The sequence below is a fragment of the Ranitomeya imitator genome, chromosome 8, assembly GCF_032444005.1.
Source record: "Ranitomeya imitator isolate aRanImi1 chromosome 8, aRanImi1.pri, whole genome shotgun sequence".
NCBI classification, from domain to species: Eukaryota; Metazoa; Chordata; class Amphibia; order Anura; family Dendrobatidae; genus Ranitomeya; species Ranitomeya imitator.
Genome location: NC_091289.1, coordinates 178919865 through 178939854, shown reverse-complemented (window position 1 = coordinate 178939854; position 19990 = coordinate 178919865). Strand labels below are relative to the sequence as shown.

Sequence of the window (19990 nt, the reverse complement as noted above, 5' to 3'; positions counted from 1 at the left end):
CAACATCGGTGCGATTCATTTTTACGCTGATGAGTGCGAGCCGTTAAGAGTAGCTTCAGACAACGAGTGTATAAAAAATGGTTCAGAGTTTCATCCAGAAAAGTGGGACGACTTTTTTCTCACTGGTCATTAATGTACAACCTTTTTACAGCATCAGCCATTAATCATTTAGTTTCCTATATTACAGAATTGCAATGCAGCTCTAAATATTGGACGCTATCCTGCAGCTCCATATGGCATCCGATTTCTTTTTCACAACCATAGACTTATACGGGCGAGTCTCATCCACTTTACGAAGGGAACTAGTGCATGCTGCAATGTTTTTTTTTTTTCACAAGCAGATTCCATTGTGTTGATGTGGCTTGCATGTAAATAAAAAAATAGTCCGTGTATTTTTCTTTCTGGATGAAAAGTAGACGATTTTGCATACGCTTGTCTAAACTGCGTCTGTTATCGGTGTACAGCCATAGTTTGAGACAAAAGATTCATGTACCAAAAAGCCACGTGGATGTGGTTCCACCGAAAGCCTCCAGAGTCCTGAAGGTCACGGGGTTTCCATATGGATTGTTAAAAATGACATGGAAAATACTTGCTGATTCTTAATGTTAAAACCACAAGCCATTTGTAAAACCGCGTTGACTTATAGGAGCATGAAGATTTTTGGCTGCTTTGTAGGACCTCACTCTAAATTTGTGGGAAGCGAACGCCCCCTAGTGGTGACTACAGGATGGTGGAATTAACATGCTCAGTACACAATTCACTGGTGATGAAGGCACGGCTCATACATAGTTTGGTCTCATCCAGGCACGGACTGGGGCTGAAATTCAGCCCTGGCATTTGAAATCACACAGACCCATGGTGTCCCCGCCCCAGAGCACCAGATGGAGATATACAGGTCCTTCTCAAAAAATTAGCATATAGTGTTAAATTTCATTATTTACCATAATGTAATGATTACAATTAAACTTTCATATATTATAGATTCATTATCCACCAACTGAAATTTGTCACGTCTTTTATTGTTTTAATACTGATGATTTTGGCATACAACTCCTGATAACCCAAAAAACCTGTCTCAATAAATTACCATATTTCACCCATCCAATCAAATAAAAGTGTTTTTTAATAACAAACAAAAAAACCATCAAATAATAATGTTCAGTTATGCACTCAATACTTGGTCGGGAATCCTTTGGCAGAAATGACTGCTTCAATGCGGCGTGGCATGGAGGCAATCAGCCTGTGACACTGCTGAGATGTTATGGAGGCCCAGGATGCTTCAATAGCGGCCTTAAGCTCATCCAGAGTGTTGGGTCTTGCGTCTCTCAACTTTCTCTTCACAATATCCCACAGATTCTCTATGGGGTTCAGGTCAGGAGAGTTGGCAGGCCAATTGAGCACAGTAATACCATGGTCAGTAAACCATTTACCAGTGGTTTTGGCACTGTGAGCAGGTGCCAGGTCGTGCTGAAAAATGAAATCTTCATCTCCATAAAGCATTTCAGCCGATGGAAGCATGAAGTGCTCCAAAATCTCCTGATAGCTAGCTGCATTGACCCTGCCCTTGATGAAACACAGTGGACCAACACCAGCAGCTGACATGGCACCCCACACCATCACTGACTGTGGGTACTTGACACTGGACTTCAGGCATTTTGGCATTTCCTTCTCCCCAGTCTTCCTCCAGACTCTGGCACCTTGATTTCCGAATGACATGCAAAATTTGCTTTCATCAGAAAAAAGTACTTGGGACCACTTAGCAACAGTCCAGTGCTGCTTCTCTGTAGCCCAGGTCAGGCGCCTCTGCCGCTGTTTATGGTTCAAAAGTGGCTTTACCTGGGGAATGCGGCACCTGTAGCCCATTTCCTGCACACGCCTGTGCACGGTGGCTCTGGATGTTTCCACACCAGACTCAGTCCACTGCTTCCTCAGGTTCCCCAAGGTCTGGAATCGGTCCTTCTCCACAATCTTCCTCAGGGTCCGGTCTCCTCTTCTCGTTGTACAGCGTTTTCTGCCACATTGTTTCCTTCCAACAGACTTACCATTGAGGTGCCTTGATACAGCACTCTGGGAACAGCCTATTTGTTGAGAAATTTCTTTCTGGGTCTTACCCTCTTGCTTGAGGGTGTCAATGATGGCCTTCTTGACATCTGTCAGGTCGCTAGTCTTACCCATGATGGGGGTTTTGAGTAATGAACCAGGCAGGGAGTTTATAAAAGCCTCAGGTATCTTTTGCATGTGTTTAGAGTTAATTAGTTGATTCAGAAGATTAGGGTAATAGGTCGTTTAGAGAACCTTTTCTTGATATGATAATTTATTGAGACAGGTTTTTTGGGTTATCAGGAGTTGTATGCCAAAATCATCAGTATTAAAACAATAAAAGACCTGACAAATTTCAGTTGGTGGATAATGAATCTATAATATATGAAAGTTTAATTGTAATCATTACATTATGGTAAATAATGAAATTTAACACTATATGCTAATTTTTTGAGAAGGACCTGTATTACTAATATTACCCTGGATGGAGGAAAGCAAGACTTACTACAAGACCAATATTTCACATGATACCCGTGGCCTGCTGGGGTAAGTGACGGAGTCAGCAACTTTGTGCTTCTTCACAACTCTTAACAGTATGGGTGTCTTGAGAACACCGATTCTGGTATCAAAGTAACAGACAAGGCAGCCCATGAGCAGACAGGCCCTTCTGGCATTTGCCAGAATTGCCAGATGGACAGTCCGGCCCTGGTCTCATCGGTGGTAACATATGGATGCAAAACCTGGACGATAAAAAAATGACACAAAAAGAATCGACGCCTTCAAAATGTGGTGCTGGAGAAGGATGTCATCAATACTATGGATGGCAAGAAGAACAAACAGATCAAGCTAGACATGTCCCCCAAAGCAAAGATCACCAAGCTATGACTTGCCTACTTTGGACACATCATATGAAGAGTGCAATCACTGTAGAAGGACATCAAGGCGAAGAGAACTGCGGAGAAGACCCTGGTGGACCTATCTGGCCTTGCACAAGATCGATCTTCCGACAGATCGTTCATCTATCAAGTGGCCATGATTCGAGGTTGAGCCGAAGGCCGTTAAATATAAACCACACAAATGTCAGATATCGAACCTACACAATGTGTGTGAAAATAACATTAGCAATTGCTTACATTGCCCCATATTAGGCCTAATTCAGACGTCCAAGAAATTGGACTGATTATTCTGATCAGAGTGTGGTTCGATTGTTATCCGATTTTCTTGCATGTGGAGAAAATGTCTCCATTCTGACAGTATGTGAAAAATCAGACAGCCCTTGGATGTCATGCGAATGTGGTCCGATTCTTTTCGTGGACCCATTGACTTGCCAATTTTGATTCAGCCTTCCGATCAAAATTGGAATGGTCCCATAGAATGTCCCTCATACGCAAAAATCAGACATCTGAATGAGGCCTTAGATGTAGAAAAAAGAAATGGATATTGGCAAATAAAGCAATATAAATTTTCAAATCAATTTTCTCATTTTGCAGTCGTTAACTTTTTTGGCTGTGTGAAGGAAAGCAAGGGATTTAGGCCTGGAGTCATTACTCAAATTTTTTTAAGTCACTTTTTCTATTTTTTTTTTTAATTTGTGCTGTAGAATATTTAATTTTTTGGTAAATTCATCAAAACAGACTAAACTAGTGCATGCTTTGGAAATCATGGGTCAGTGACGCCCATGGACAGCATATGGACCAATTAGACACTCGTCGTCTGAACGAGCCCTGATTTTGATTTGGGGGACCAGGGGCAAGTCTGGAAATCAGGGACAGGTAGATGGGACAGTGCTGTCGAGCTGATATCAAGGGGGGCCCCTCTGTCGGCAGCCATGTCAGCTGTTTTGCAAGGGAGGTTGGGGGTGTTGCTATTCCTAAAGCATCATACGGCACCCACAAACATCTGTCTACCATAGAGCGATATACTCGTCCTTAAATGCCTTAAAGGGGGCTATCCACTAAAAACTTTTGAGGTCTTGATAAGTTTGGTTGGCTAACAGCAGTCAGCACTAAGTAGTAGGGTGCCCCTTACTTTTTTTTGGTATGTGAGCCTCATTTTAAGTCTAGGAAAAAAAAAGTCCATTTGTAATCAGAGGCTCGGTCCGGTAATGCTGACGAGGGTGTGGGTTTTCCAGTTTTGAAAACCCACTTTCTTACACCCAATTTGTGAATTCTTAACTAACAGTGAGGGGTCCTTAGTTTCTGATTCTCATCTTTGGCCATAGTGTAGCATCTCTTGTTCTGGAGGACTGGTCCTGTCCTGGCAACCTATAAATATGAACTGGTTTCATGTAACGCCCAATTTCCCCTGTGGGGGTGCTGCATGGAAATTGAACAGTTCCACACACAACAGTAAATCACTGGTTAGTCCTAGTATCGGAAGAGAAGGGAGCTCTTCATGATCTTTTTTACTGTCAAGGGAAAGCGGAGAACCCCTGTAACTAAACCTTAGGGAATGTCTGTAATTTCAGACTACCTATTGCCAATATTTTGCAGTTTGGTTCTAATTAAGTAACATAGTAACATAGTTAGTAAGGCCGAAAAAAGACATTTGTCCATCCAGTTCAGCCTATATTCCATCATAATAAATCCCCAGATCTACGTCCTTCTACAGAACCTAATTGTATGATACAATATTGTTCTGCTCCAGGAAGACATCCAGGCCTCTCTTGAACCCCTCGACTGAGTTCGCCATCACCACCTCCTCAGGCAAGCAATTCCAGATTCTCACTGCCCTAACAGTAAAGAATCCTCTTCTATGTTGGTGGAAAAACCTTCTCTCCTCCAGACGCAAAGAATGCCCCCTTGTGCCCGTCACCTTCCTTGGTATAAACAGATCCTCAGCGAGATATTTGTATTGTCCCCTTATATACTTATACATGGTTATTAGATCGCCCCTCAGTCGTCTGTTTTCTAGACTAAATAATCCTAATTTCGCTAATCTATCTGGGTATTGTAGTTCTCTCATCCCCTTTATTAATTTAGTTGCCCTCCTTTGTACTCTCTCTAGTTCCATTATATCCTTCCTGAGCACCGGTGCCCAAAACTGGACACAGTACTCCATGTGCGGTCTAACTAGGGATTTGTACAGAGGCAGTATAATGCTCTCATCATGTGTATCCAGACCCCTTTTAATGCACCCCATAATCCTGTTTGCCTTGGCAGCTGCTGCCTGGCACTGGCGGCTCCAGGTAAGTTTATCATTAACTAGGATCCCCAAGTCCTTCTCCCTGTCAGATTTACCCAGTGGTTTCCCGTTCAGTGTGTAATGGTGACATTGATTCCTTCTTCCCATGTGTATAACCTTACATTTATCATTGTTAAACCTCATCTGCCACCTTTCAGCCCAAGTTTCCAACTTATCCAGATCCATCTGTAGCAGAATACTATCTTCTCCTGTATTAACTGCTTTACATAGTTTTGTATCATCTGCAAATATCGATATTTTACTGTGTAAACCTTCTACCAGATCATTAATGAATATGTTGAAGAGAACAGGTCCCAATACTGACCCCTGCGGTACCCCACTGGTCACAGCGACCCAGTTAGAGACTATACCATTTATAACCACCCTCTGCTTTCTATCACTAAGCCAGTTACTAACCCATTTACACACATTTTCCCCCAGACCAAGCATTCTCATTTTGTGTACCAACCTCTTGTGCGGCACGGTATCAAACGCTTTGGAAAAATGAGTGAATGGGTCTAGGCTGTAATAAAATGATACAACCTGTGAACCGGCGTGCGGCTGTTTTTGGGAAAGAGCAGCCACTTTTTTTTATTTTTTTTAGGGAATTTTTTTCTTCTGTTTTTCCTTCAACTCACGGAGGTTGATTCATCGCGGCTATGGAGAAGAACGCTCCAAAAATTCACTAAGAGGTATGCGCTTTTTTAAAATGAATTTGGCGCATCTTTCAGCTACCTTGCACCAATGTAAAAAAAAAAAGTACTATAGCCACAGATTATTGTACATGTCTATCATAAGACCGCGATCCTCCTGGATCTGCCATGCACAGTCTTGTGCGCAGAGTACGTATCACTCATGTGGCTACAACCTATACGCGGGATACCTAAACACTTTTACTAAGCAGAAAGCATGTAAAAAAAACTCCAAAAAACCAAAAACTTAAAAGTCATGCGCCAAATTTAATATGTGCTTTTTGACGTGTTACACCGACCTCAACGGTTTTGAAAACTTTCAAGAGAAACTTGTATAATTACAGGATACACCATACTTCTTACGGAAATTATCGGCATAGACAGATGTACATGAGGCGGTATAAGTGCGTCTAACATGACCGATGAGTTGCATCATTGAGATAAATTTGGTGCCATTTGTGCCACGTTTGTCCACCTTGACTTGGCATCACTACTAATAAAGATCCCCATTATTCTGAATTTCTCAATAAGAGACACAGGCAGAAAATGGAGGATCGTGTGACAGGTATTGCCGAGGACTCCACCTTAGAAGAGTTTATGCCGCCATACTGTACACACGCCACACAATCCCATTTGATCCTCGGACAGGAAACAGCGCATACACAACAGATAGCAACAATGCCCATTGGAAACGGTGCGCTGAGACCAGGGACACCAAACTTAAGAGTCTATTTGTTGTGCAGTTGAATACAAGCTATCATTCTCTGGTATCAGCCATTTCAGGTTTCTCAGAGACTGACTGTAGCATCCTTCAATGGGACAATGATGGATAAGGAAATCTGGAAAAATCCCTGGAAGTCCCCTGCCTCCACTTTATGTCCCAAATCTTCTGTTCTGAGAAAGTTGTAGCAGCTCCTCTCATTAGGACGCACTTCGGGGTTAAAAGTTCCCTTTAATAGATTTTTCAGAGCTTGTATCTAGAGATATCCTACAGATGGAGGTGGAAAAAAATCTTCATCTTCGGAATTATTACTACCTGCACAGATAAAGCAAAAAGAAAAAAAAGATAGACAGGTGTTATATTAAGGGTTTGTCTGGGAATCAGAATCAAAGAGATCTACTTTATTTTCAGGCAAAGCGCCAATCCTTCCTATACCAAATATGTATATATTTATATTATTTAAAAAAAAGGGAGAAATGGGGATGCTTCAAACTTTTTTTGATTTTTTATCTTAATATTTGTTAATTGATTTCTATAGATTGTAGCTCCTTTCAGGGACTTGAACTTGTGTTGTCTGCTTGCTTTGTATGAGAGATATATATATATATATATATAAATAAATAATTGTATAAGGTCCACTTCCTTCTGTTTGTCTGTCTGTCACGGAAATCCCGCGTCGCTGATTGGGCGCGCCCAGCCGGCCGCGACCAATCAGCGACAGGCACAGTCCGGCCGCGAATTGGCCCCTCCCTACTCCCCTCCAGTCAGCGCCCACATAGCGTTTTAGCAGTCCGTTAAACAGACTGCGTTACACTGCGGCATAACGCAATCCTTTAACGCTGCCATTAACCCTATAAGTGTGACCAACATTTTACTATTGATGCTGCCTATGCAGCATCAATAGTAAAAACATATAATGTTAAAAATAATAATAATAATAATAATAAAAAATCATTATATTCTCACCTTCCGGCGTCCACGGCAGCCTTTCCCGCTCCTCTTTTACTCCTTAAGGGCGTAAGGGTAGCACCCCCAGGTGTGATAATTAATCTGTACTAGTGGTGCCCGCTTTCTTGTCTATCTAAGGCTGTGCTATACGCTGCGTGGGCCGTGCTATACGCTGCGTGGGCCGTGCTATACGCTGCGTGGGCCGTGCTATACGCTGCGTGGGCCGTGCTATACGCTGCGTGGGCCGTGCTATACGCTGCGTGGGCCGTGCTATACGCTGCGTGGGCCGTGCTATACGCTGCGTGGGCCGTGCTATACGCTGCGTGGGCCGTGCTATACGCTGCGTGGGCCGTGCTATACGCTGCGTGGGCCGTGCTATACGCTGCGTGGGCCGTGCTATACGCTGCGTGGGCCGTGCTATACGCTGCGTGGGCCGTGCTATACGCTGCGTGAGCCGTGCTATACGCTGCGTGGGCCGTGCTATACGCTGCGTGGGCCGTGTTATATACTACGTGGCTGCTATACTACGTGGCTGTCTGTTACGTGGCCCGTTCTATATACTGTGTGGGCCGTGCTATATACTGTGTGGGCCGTGCTATATACTACGTGGCCCGTGTTATATACTACGTGGCCCGTGTTATATACTACGTGGCTGCTATATACTACGTGGCTGTCATACTACGTGGCTGTCTGTTACGTGGGCTGTGCTATACACTGCGTGGGCTGTGCTATACACTGCGTGGGCTGTGCTATACACTGCGTGGGCTGTGCTATACACTGCGTGGGCAGTCTTATATACTGTGTGGGCAGTGTTATATACTACGTGGCCCGTGTTATATACTACGTGGCTGCTATACTACGTGGCTATCTGTTACGTGGGCTGTGCTATATACTGCGTAGGCTGTGCTATATATTACGTGGGCTGTGCTATATACTACGTGGCTGTGCTATATGCTACGTGGGCTGTGTTATATACTGCGTGGGCTGTGTTATATACTACGTGGCTGTGCTAAGCGCGACGTACATACATACATACTCTAGAATGCCCGATGCGTTAGAATCATATATATATATAATCTATATCGATGTTCTCTTATGAAGCTCGGAGAGAGAAGGCAGGATGACAGCCATGGAAGCCTACAGTAGTTCCCATGGGGTGGCCATTATTTTCCAACCGCAAATAATTACTGTGGCATTTACACGGTTAAGCAGCAAACAGGGTCTGTTCCAGTTATTGCTGTAACGGGCAGATGACGGCTGTATAACCCAGCCAGTATCCGCCAGGTATGCTGCAGGCTCAGCTCACCCCCCCTTGCAATAAATCTAATGGACCCTCACCGTTCACAGCAACACAGCAGCGACGCAGACATGTCCTCCACTTCTCTGTAACGTCCGGAAGTTGGTAAATCCTTACATTCCGACACAAAAGCGTGAAGCTCTGACTGCGGAAAGCCATCTTTTTGGTAATTCTAAGGAACATCAAAATGAAAATCTCATTATGTAATGGATTTTATGTGAAAAGATGAAAGTTCCAAATAGATAGACACAAATTTTACAGATCTACACTGTACATTTGGTTGTGGATCCCTATAGATCTGTCATGGAAATAATCATTTTAGGATATGTTCATATTATGGTTCTTTTCTGGCAGTCAAAAGTGACTTTTTTTTTTTTTTTTTTAAATAAGCAGAAAGTGCTTCATTGAACACCGCCACTCTATCTTTTATGTATCCTTAACAAAAACAATTAACTTTTTTTTAGCACTTTCTGGGCAATTTTTTGGTGGAAAAAAAAAAAAAAAAAGCTTACAAAGCACCCTAAAGAACGCCCGGGCATCTTTCATGTGTTTTTTTTTGTAGCCTTTCCATTGTAAAGCTATAGCAGCTTTGCCTGGAGAATGGTTTGGTTATTTATTTTAACCGTTTTGGGGGGAAAATCTGAAGTGGTTTAAATTTAATTAAAATTAAATATATACACACACATACATACTGTACATACATACATACATACACACACGACAATGTATGAACAACGAGTCGTTTTATATAGAAATGAATAAAACGAACCTTTACAGAACTTTTTAAAGTAGTTTATGGAGGAGGTCTGCTTCAAAAACTCAGCCTGAACATACCCCAAGGATGATGATTGGTTTATTTCCTTGGGCGTATTTAAATGGAAAACTGAGCGACTGTCAATAGTTTCCTACAGATCGCCTGTGTGTAGCAGAAATGCTCACTTGCAGTGAGCGGCGCTGACTGCTCTGCAGACCCCGGCTTGTCATGCCAACCCATTGCCGACCCGCGGTCATGTGACACGGGTGCCGATGGGCGGAATTAGTGACACTTCCGGCGCGATCACATTAAATGCCGCAGTCAGAGATTGACAGCGGCATTTAATGGGTTAACAGCTGCGGGTGGATCCCGATTCCACCAGTGGCTGTTAGGTGCACATGTCAGCTGTTCAAAACAGCTGACATGTGCCGGGAAAGATGCGGGCTCAGTGCCGGAGCCCACATCTAAAGGGAGGGACACGACATGCGCAGTACATGTACAGCACATGTTATGAAGGGGTTAAAAAACTTTTACTCTTGGAGAATATATATATATATATATATATATATATATATATATATATATATATATATATATATATATATATATATATATATATATATATATATATATATATATATATATATATATATATATTACCAGCTATGCATTAAGGTCCTATCAGCATGAACTACAAGCTATGGATTCTGATGTTACACCCTATTGGCTGCACATTTTCTAGAAGGAAAGGTCTTTAGCTAACGTCTTCATTTTATGACTTACGGAGTTGGAGTGTGATCCGAATAACAAAGTATTCAGTTTAGAAAAGCTATTGTCATAACCATATCCTCTATTCAGGATCCTCATCTGTTCTGAAAATCTATCTGACCTGCTTTGCTAATATATCCATTTTATCTTAAAATCAGAAAATGGCAATAAATGGTAACTAGAACAATAAAAGGAGAATGATGGAGCAAATGAAAAAGGTCAGGTAATGCTTTTATACTTTTATACAATGGGCAGTGAGCAGGGGTCGGCATAGTGCCCATTGCGGTCCCTAATATCGTTCAGTCACCAAAGCAACCCCTTCTAAGCCTGTCAGAGTGGTTGGTTGTGACTGGCTTTTTCTTATAGAGATCAGCTATGTCTGGGATCTTATTGGTAAAGCTCTACAGGAAAAAAGTATTCAAATTATCTCAAGAGACCATTCTAACAAGTGGGAATTGCCTAAAGGTCATTATATAAATTGAACACCGAATGCCACCCACCTTAATGGTTTCGTAGGTGTCAGTAATGAGGGCAATAAACAGACTGAGGACCATGTAGATGAAAAGACTGATGAAGGAGTAAAGATAAACCCGGCTGAATAACCAGACCAAGTAACTTTTCTGCTGCATGATGGAAAAAGTGGTGAACATGTCATCTCCATTAATGAGGGAGAACAGACACTCGGAGACCATGTTCAGGGACCTAAACTGAAGGAGAAGCATACAGGTCACCGACATGCAGTGTAAAGGATGGACGAGGGCTGACTTGCAGGAAAATTACCTTAGTGTGATACGGCCCCAGTACAATCCAACCACAGAAGCAGTAACCCAGATAGATCATGGCTGCGCAGCAACAGAACCGGATCACATTGGGAAGAGCCGCCCCCAGCGTCAGGATCAAGATCTGTACAAAATGGAGGAAATCTACGGCTTTATGAATATATAATCTGACAGCCAAATACTAGAATGGAGAGGTTTTACGAAGAGCCTAAATTCTGGTTTTGAAAAATAAAAAATTACATATACATATATGTTACAGCTTATCAATCACCAGATTTCACAATACAAGCTACATATTTTATTAAATAGACCTCAGAGATCTGATGAGGCTGCTTTGCTTACATTATATATTTATGTTAGAATGGTTGTTTAATCCATTGCAAAAGTTTTTCTTCCTAAAATAAAAATTAGCATTTTATGAATCCTTTAACTGGACTAAAATTAGCACTTTTATTTCAGTATTATGAACCCATTCTGACGTGAATTTTCAAAGTAAGTGCACCAGCCCCATCAGATGTCTGGACTTCGGTGACTTCTCACCAGAATTCACAATACAAACTGCATACCTTATGAAATATACAGTGGGGCAAAAAAGTATTTAGTCAGTCAGCAATAGTGCAAGTTCCACCACTTAAAAAGATGAGAGGCGTCTGTAATTTACATCATAGGTAGACCTCAACTATGGGAGACAAACTGAGAAAAAAAATCCAGAAAATCACATTGTCTGTTTTTTTAACATTTTATTTGCATATTATGGTGGAAAATAAGTATTTGGTCAGAAACAAAATTTCATCTCAATACTTTGTAATATATCCTTTGTTGGCAATGACAGAGGTAAAAACGTTTTCTGTAAGTCTTCACAAGGTTGCCACACACTGTTGTTGGTATGTTGGCCCATTCCTCCATGCAGATCTCCTCTAGAGCAGTGATGTTTTTGGCTTTTCGCTTGGCAACACGGACTTTCAACTCCCTGCAAAGGTTTTCTATAGGGTTGAGATCTGGAGACTGGCTAGGCCACTCCAGGACCTTGAAATGTTTCTTACGAAGCCACTCCTTCGTTGCCCTGGCGGTGTGCTTTGGATCATTGTCATGTTGAAAGACCCAGCCACGTTTCATCTTCAATGCCCTTGCTGATTGGAGAAGGTTTGCACTCAAAATCTCACGATACATGGCCCCATTCATTCTTTCATGTACCCGGATCAGTCGTCCTGGCCCCTTTGCAGAGAAACAGCCCCAAAGCATGATGTTTCCACCACCATGCTTTACAGTAGGTATGGTGTTTGATGGATGCAACTCCGTGTTCTTTTTCCTCCAAACACGACAAGTTGTGTTTCTACCAAACAGTTCCAGTTTGGTTTCATCAGACCATAGGACATTCTCCCAAAACTCCTCTGGATCATCCAAATGCTCTCTAGCAAACTTCAGACGGGCCCGGACATGTACTGGCTTAAGCAGTGGGATACGTCTGGCACTGCAGGATCTGAGTCCATGGTGGCGTAGTGTGTTACTTATGGTAGGCCTTGTTACATTGGTCCCAGCTCTCTGCAGTTCACTCATTAGGTCCCCCCGCGTGGTTCTGGGATTTTTGCTCACCGTTCTTGTGATCATTCTGACCCCACGGGGTGGGATTTTGCGTGGAGCCCCAGATCGAGGGAGATTATCAGTGGTCTTGTATGTCTTCCATTTTCTAATTATTGCTCCCACTGTTGATTTCTTCACTCCAAGCTGGTTGGCTATTGCAGATTCAGTCTTCCCAGCCTGGTGCAGGGCTACAATTTTGTTTCTGGTGTCCTTTGACAGCTCTTTGGTCTTCACCATAGAGGAGTTTGGAGTCAGACTGTTTGAGGGTGTGCACAGGTGTCTTTTTATACTGATAACAAGTTTAAACAGGTGCCATTACTACAGGTAATGAGTGGAGGAAAGAGGAGACTCTTAAAGAAGAAGTTACAGGTCTGTGAGAGCCAGAAATCTTGATTGTTTGTTTCTGACCAAATACTTATTTTCCACCATAATATGCAAATAAATTGTTAAAAAAACAGACAATGTGATTTTCTGGATTTTTTTTTCTCAGTTTGTCTCCCATAGTTGAGGTCTACCTATGATGTAAATTACAGACGCCTCTCATCTTTTTAAGTGGTGGAACTTGCACTATTGCTGACTGACTAAATACTTTTTTGCCCCACTGTATCTGGTAGACCTGATGAGGCTGTTGCATTTACTATGAAAAAAATGCAATTTCAAAATAGCTGTACAATTAGTGCTTTATGAGAAATGTTCTCACTTGAAATTACCATTTTGAAATGTCCAGCTAGAGCTCATCATGATTATTCAGCTGATCTGACGAGGATTTTCAAGCCAAGTGCACCAGCCTCATCAGGTCTATAATGTATTTAATAATATAGGCAGTTTGTATTGTGAAGTATGCAAATAAAAAGGATCTTGGCGATTCATTTTAGAAATATTGCTGTTTGCATAGATTTTTTATTTTTTTTGGGAGGGCGAAGTCCCCTTCACCATGTTTTGTATTGGACAGAAAATGAAAGCTGTCCAATCTAAGTTTGTTGCAGTCATCAGACTTCGGTAAGGGGCTGCCAGCCCCCATAGATAGGAGATTGTTAAATTTGCAAAATTTGTCAAAACCGCACAAAAATGTAAATCTGGTAGAACAGTCGTCTTACATTGTATTTCTGGAAAAACCCTAAATAGCGAATAACGCCGAGCCAGACCAGCATGGTCGATGTTCCCAGAAGAATACTGCACACGTCATAACTTGTCAGACTCTGTTGGAGAGAAATATACTCATTATTAAGGTACAGACTATATACCTTGACAAGCAATATGAATATTGATCATTTTAATATATGCGGTAGATGGTGTGTAGGTTAGCAGAGTAAAGAAGCAGAGGGAGTGCAGTGTTGCTCTGCCTCGTGTCTTCGGAGATATGGGAACACATGAACAGATGGTCATTAATAAACAGCGCTGCTAGAAACTGAAATGACAAAATGTCTAAAAAAAAACAAACATAAAATTGGGTCAGGGAACAACAGAGGGAAATGAATCTAATGGTGAGACAGGATGAGCTTATAGAGCAGGTGGCAGGAGGAGGCGATTCTGGTAATGGGCACTATGGACAGATATTAGAGTCGCTGATGCAGGGAGATGGGTAGAATAATGGATAACAACATCTAATAGAACAAGTCATGCAGCGAGTGGTGGTGGTAATGTCAGTGATTAACAGTCTCATCGTACAACGTGTACAAAATCCGCTGCTTTCCTGATACGGCGAGATCATGGTTTTACAGATAAAAAGGAAAAAAGACGTTCTTCAATTTTAAATGGGACATTTCTGTGAAAATACTTTTTTTGTGTTTGTGGAATAAGTGCAGAACAACTGGACTAAATGCATAATGGCGGAAATTCATTGCTGTAAACTTTTCCCAAACCTGAACAGAAATCTGGCCACAGGAGGCCGGGCATTATCGTGCACCAGAAGGAACCCAGTGCCCAATGCACCAGGAGGAACCCAGTGCCCATTGCACCAGGAGGCCGGGCATTATCCTGCACCAGGAGGAACCCAGTGCCCACTGCACCAGGAGGCTGGGCATTATCCTGCACCAGAAGGAACCCAGTGCCCACTGCACCAGGAGGCTGGGCATTATCCTGCACCAGGAGGAACCCAGTGTCCACTGAACCAGAGGCTGGGCATTATCCTGCACCAGAAGGAACCCAGTGCCCACTGCACCAGGAGGCTGGGCATTATCCTGCACCAGGAGGAACCTGGTGCACCAGGAGGAACCTGGTGCCCACTGCACCTGGAGGCCGGGTATTATCCTGCACCAGAAGGAACCCGGTGCCCACTGCACCAGGATGCTGGGCATTAACCTGCATCAGGAGGAACCCGATACCCACTGTACCAGGAGGGCGGGCATTATCCTGCACCAGAAGGAACCCGGTGTCCACTGCACCAGGATGCTGGGCATTAACCTGCATCAGGAGGAACCCGATACCCACTGTACCAGGAGGCCGGGTATTATCCTGCACCAGAAGGAACCCGGTGCCCACTGCACCAGGATGCTGGGCATTAACCTGCATCAGGAGGAACCCGATACCCACTGTACCAGGAGGCCGGGCATTATCCTGCACCAGGAGGAACCCAGTGTCCACTGAACCAGAGGCTGGGCATTATCCTGCACCAGAAGGAACCCAGTGCCCACTGCACCAGGAGGCTGGGCATTATCCTGCACCAGGAGGAACCTGGTGCACCAGGAGGAACCTGGTGCCCACTGCACCTGGAGGCTGGGTATTATCCTGCACCAGAAGGAACCCGGTGCCCACTGCACCAGGATGCTGGGCATTAACCTGCATCAGGAGGAACCCGATACCCACTGTACCAGGAGGGCGGGCATTATCCTGCACCAGAAGGAACCCGGTGTCCACTGCTCTGTTCCTCTTCAGTGCTCCTACATGGACAGTGAGATCTCTGTTCATATTAGATGATCTTATATGGCAGAATTATGTAAGCGGTATATGATGGGATGTTATGGGCAGTATGCCGTTATACGGCAGTAGTATCTATATGGCATAAGGCAGTATTACCTTGAACTAAAAATGGCAGTATTATGTGTGCAGCACATGGTAGTATTATCTAATATGGCAGCATTATGTAAACAGTATAAGGCATTTTTATCTAGGCACTATATGTTGGGATATTATGGGCAGTATGCTGTTATACAGCAGTAGAATCTATACGGTATAAGGCAGTATTACATTGAACTAAATGGCAGTAGGTGTCCAGTGCATGGTAATATTATCTAATATGGCAGCATTATGGAAACAGTGTAAGGCATTATTATCTTGGCACTATGCAGCAGTATTATGAAGTCTGAATTTGAACGTTTTTCCTATAATTTTAAGCCTAAAAAATGGTTAAATGCCTGCAGAATTGTTGCGGGTTGCAGCAGAAGGGTCCAAACCAATCAGAATTTATAAAAATTAGTATTTGGGAACTATTTAAGTCATAAAAAAATTAAAGCCATTCTTCCATAGTAGATCCTTCACCCCGCACACATCTCTCTCTATGTACAGTGTGCGCTGACACTCACCTTTGCCTGGATTTCCATCTTGAGAATGGAGCCCACGATGGACAGGATATCGCTCACAATGATTAGGATGTACCAGCCATTGACAAACTCCATCTGGTCTGATAAGGGCACCGACTTGGAGAAACGTTGATGGACAAAGCCTACATATTCCTTAGGGTGATAAAGAAGGATATAAACAGGTTTTGCTACACACTGGATGGGATGTGTAATGATGCATCATAAAAAAATTAAAAAAAAAAAAAATCAAATCATGTTTCCCATCTACATGCTGATAAAAAAAAGTGATATACTGATAAGTTCTGGCATCTTCTTACATAGCGTAGCACCAACTAGTGTTCATAGTGCATAGCAATGAGCACGTCCGCCTAATGACCCGAGCGCCGGGGGACACACATGCTCAGTCGCTCTCCCCACACCCTGTTCCCTGCAGAGTAGCCAATAAAAATAGCTTTCTGCTTTGCTTCTCATTTCTATTGGCTCATCTGAAATTATCCCACAGTCTCAGATAAGGGATCTAGATGGCGATTTCTCACAAAGGACAGGGACTCGTAACTAAGTGCTACAGAAAATAAAGTTATTTATATACCCAAAATGAAATAAACAAACACTTTGGGATCTTTGGCAAAATTTAGCAGAAAAAGATTTAATTTTCTGGAGGTACATAACCTTTACGAACATGTAATTTTTTTCACATTTACAATTTTTTTTTTTTTTTTTTTTTAATTCAAAGATTGAAATCTTGCTATTTTTAGGTTTTTTAAAAATACATTTAACATAAAAATCGGATTTTAAGCAGCAAGTCTTACGGAATTCCCTTTAAGCTACTTGCAGTTCCACTCTTAACCACATCCATGGAGAGTTTTTTTCCCCATAGAGAACAATGCAACAGCGCCACCACTACTGTATCTATCAAACTAAACAAGGCAACCTTTGTATTTTAATGCAGGGTGACCATTGTTTTATTCAATAGGATATAACCTGAAATGGAAAATGATTGACATTATCATAAAGACCTACCCTCTGAAGGTGAATACCTCGAACCACTGATCGTATGCAGAGACTTATGGAAGATACACAAGTTACGATTATGACTGCATCAAAAATCATCATGTAGTGAGTATTCTTCTGTACTAAAAAGGGCCAACAAAACACAAAATTATTATTTGCATGGAGAGAAAAAAAAAAATACACTGGAATGTGACTGAATCATAGAAATTGTGTTTAGGGAAATGGCTAGATTACAGAAGTATGTTCAATGCCGACAATGTCTGCGCACTGACACTGGATGATCACGGCGTCACGCTCGTAGCGTCAGTGCAGGCGTGCTCGGACATCTGGCTCCTACCTGCCTGTGGCCGCCGCTCGCTACATCTGGAAGTTTGTACACCCACAACCGTTGTGTGTGTGCGCCAACACCGACACTATGAGCGCGCCAACACCGGAACTGAGCGTGCCGACACAATCATCCAGTGTCAGTGCGCACAGGAGAGGCAGCAGTCGCTCTGGGCCTTGGAGAGGAGTCAACCAATGTGAGGTTCCAGCTTTATTTTATTACATGGGGTTGAGCTTTGGGATGTCTAAGGGATATTATATGTCTTATAAAATAGACGTGTACTTACTGGACCCGGACACGTGCCAGTCTCTGCATTCCTGGATGCCAACGTCATTATCTAGGCGTATTTTAATACGGCCACTGTGTGCTTTATTGTCGAAGGTGATCTGCATAGAACAAAGCAAAGCAGGGGCCTGATTACACCTTCTTATATATGTACGTATAGGGATATAGGGATACACGTACCCTGGAGGAAAAGAACAATCTTGGATTTTTCAGTCCTGGGGAACTGAGTTTTATAATAGCTAATAGATCCGATAAGAGTTGTCTGTACCCTAAAGCGCTGGCATACCCATAAGATATACCTGCATTGTGTGATAGGTGTTAGTCCAACAGGGGATATAAATCCCTTTGTCTGCAATGTAAGTGACTATGAGAACAGCATCAGAATTTTCTGTAAAAAAACAAAACAACAACAGCGCTACTTCTGGCTGTGACTGGTATTGCAGCTCAATCCCATTCACGTAAATACAGAAGAGCTACAATACCAAACAACCATGCGCAAGAGCGACAGTTTTTGGAATATAGCAGACGTGTCTTTCTTACAATATACAAGAACTTAAAAGTTATGCACACTGTCGCAAATTTTTGTACTGATCATTTGCTTTCCAAGAGCCAAAATTAAGCAAAGGCTCATCGCTGAAAAATTTCTATCATTCTGCTACTGCTCTTGGTGGCTCTCTGCACCAACCTCCCTTCTCTCAGTATTAGGCCAATCAGTATTCAGTATAGAGAAAAAAAAAAAAAAAAAAACGGTACCGGCGTCACCAGCGTTTCGGATCGGTGTGTGTCATTAGCGTTTTTCCAGTATAGCAAAAGAAATAGAAATGACAAAGCTTCTCCTATACTTTGCAACGTTAAACAAGTACAGCACACCGATGGCACGTGGATGCGCTTTAAGTGTTTTATGCGGACCCACCAATTTGTATCGGCCCTTGTCATCTGCGCTGCTGGACATGCGCATAGCAAATTAGGTTATAATAAGTACGTGTGGCTTCTGTGACGAAAACGGATGCCACAAGTGCTGAAAACATGGACATGTGAAGGGAGCCTTAGAGATAGCAGAAAGAAAGGAGTTGAACACAGGTCTCCACAGAATGCAAAAGGGAAACAGAATCTCATGGAGAGGCAGAGAAAATAGGATATAGAGGAGGAAAGAAAACAGAGGAAATAAGTGCAGGATAGAAGCTGTGCTAATAATCCAATGATCTGAGCACAGCAGCACCCTGGTTAGACTCAGACATCACATCCAGCCTATAGTACTGAGAGAGACACTCCCAGAAGAGAAACTTGTAATCAGACTGCAAATGGCATATCAAGGAATGAATATTGCAGACTGAAATTTTTATTAACTAAAAGAAACCACTAACAATGTAAAAAACATATTTTTCCTAGTCAAAGGTGTCCATAGCCTCAGAGTGGATTCACACACACAAAGTCCCTCTGCAGCTTCTGCAAAAAGCTTTAGCTGGGAGTCAATTGAGAAAGATGAAACGCAATATTATATATATATATATATATATATATATATATATATATATATATATATATATATATATATATATATATATATATATATATATATATATAAGAAAAAAAAAAGTATAGCTTTTTTTCTTTTGTTACCAGCTGCTTGCTCGTCAAAATATGTATAGCATTCTTGACACCACAAATCATGTGATGCTACAGAGGAAGAAATGGAATCACACGAGCTGTGAATCATGACTTGTAATGTTAAAAAAAAAAAAGATTGAAAAATACAGGTCTAAAAAGAGTTTGGGGCAAATTAAACATTAATTGTCTAAAAGAAAAAAAACTGTTCTTGTTGCCCATAGCAACTACAGTGAAGATTCCATTCTACAAGAGCAGTTTGAAAACATTAAAGCTGGGCTGAGAGTGGTTGCTACGGGCAACAAAAACAGTTATTCCTATGAGACAGTAATTAAAAAAAATAATAATAGTAACCATATAACCAGCTGAAACAAATATCAGAAAACCTTGGCATAACACAAATGCAAGAAAAACGTTGTGTATGAATGTGACCCAAGTGATCGCCTTCCCAGGATACAAGCACGGCCTGCCGGTGTACAGACG

At 42.2% G+C, this 19990-nt stretch overlaps 1 protein-coding gene across 3 annotated transcripts in view; it reads right to left on the bottom strand.

The window, feature by feature from the left end:
• Positions 1–6162: 6162 nt before the first annotated feature.
• Positions 6163–19990, bottom strand: part of MCOLN3 (mucolipin TRP cation channel 3) — a 37383-nt gene continuing 23555 nt past the window's right edge. For 2 of the 3 annotated variants that reach the window (XM_069737989.1, XM_069737988.1), the window contains exons 7-14: positions 17904–18003; positions 17302–17414; positions 16285–16434; positions 13861–13962; positions 11184–11306; positions 10904–11110; positions 8923–9053; positions 6163–6951 (exon numbers count right to left, since the gene is read on the bottom strand). In XM_069737989.1, the coding sequence (XP_069594090.1) occupies positions 6948–6951; positions 8923–9053; positions 10904–11110; positions 11184–11306; positions 13861–13962; positions 16285–16434; positions 17302–17414; positions 17904–18003 (930 nt within the window). In that variant the 3' untranslated portion in view covers positions 6163–6947. Of the gene's footprint in view, positions 6952–8918; positions 9054–10903; positions 11111–11183; positions 11307–13860; positions 13963–16284; positions 16435–17301; positions 17415–17903; positions 18004–19990 lie in introns of those variants that run through there. The other variant, XM_069737990.1, reaches the window with a different exon arrangement.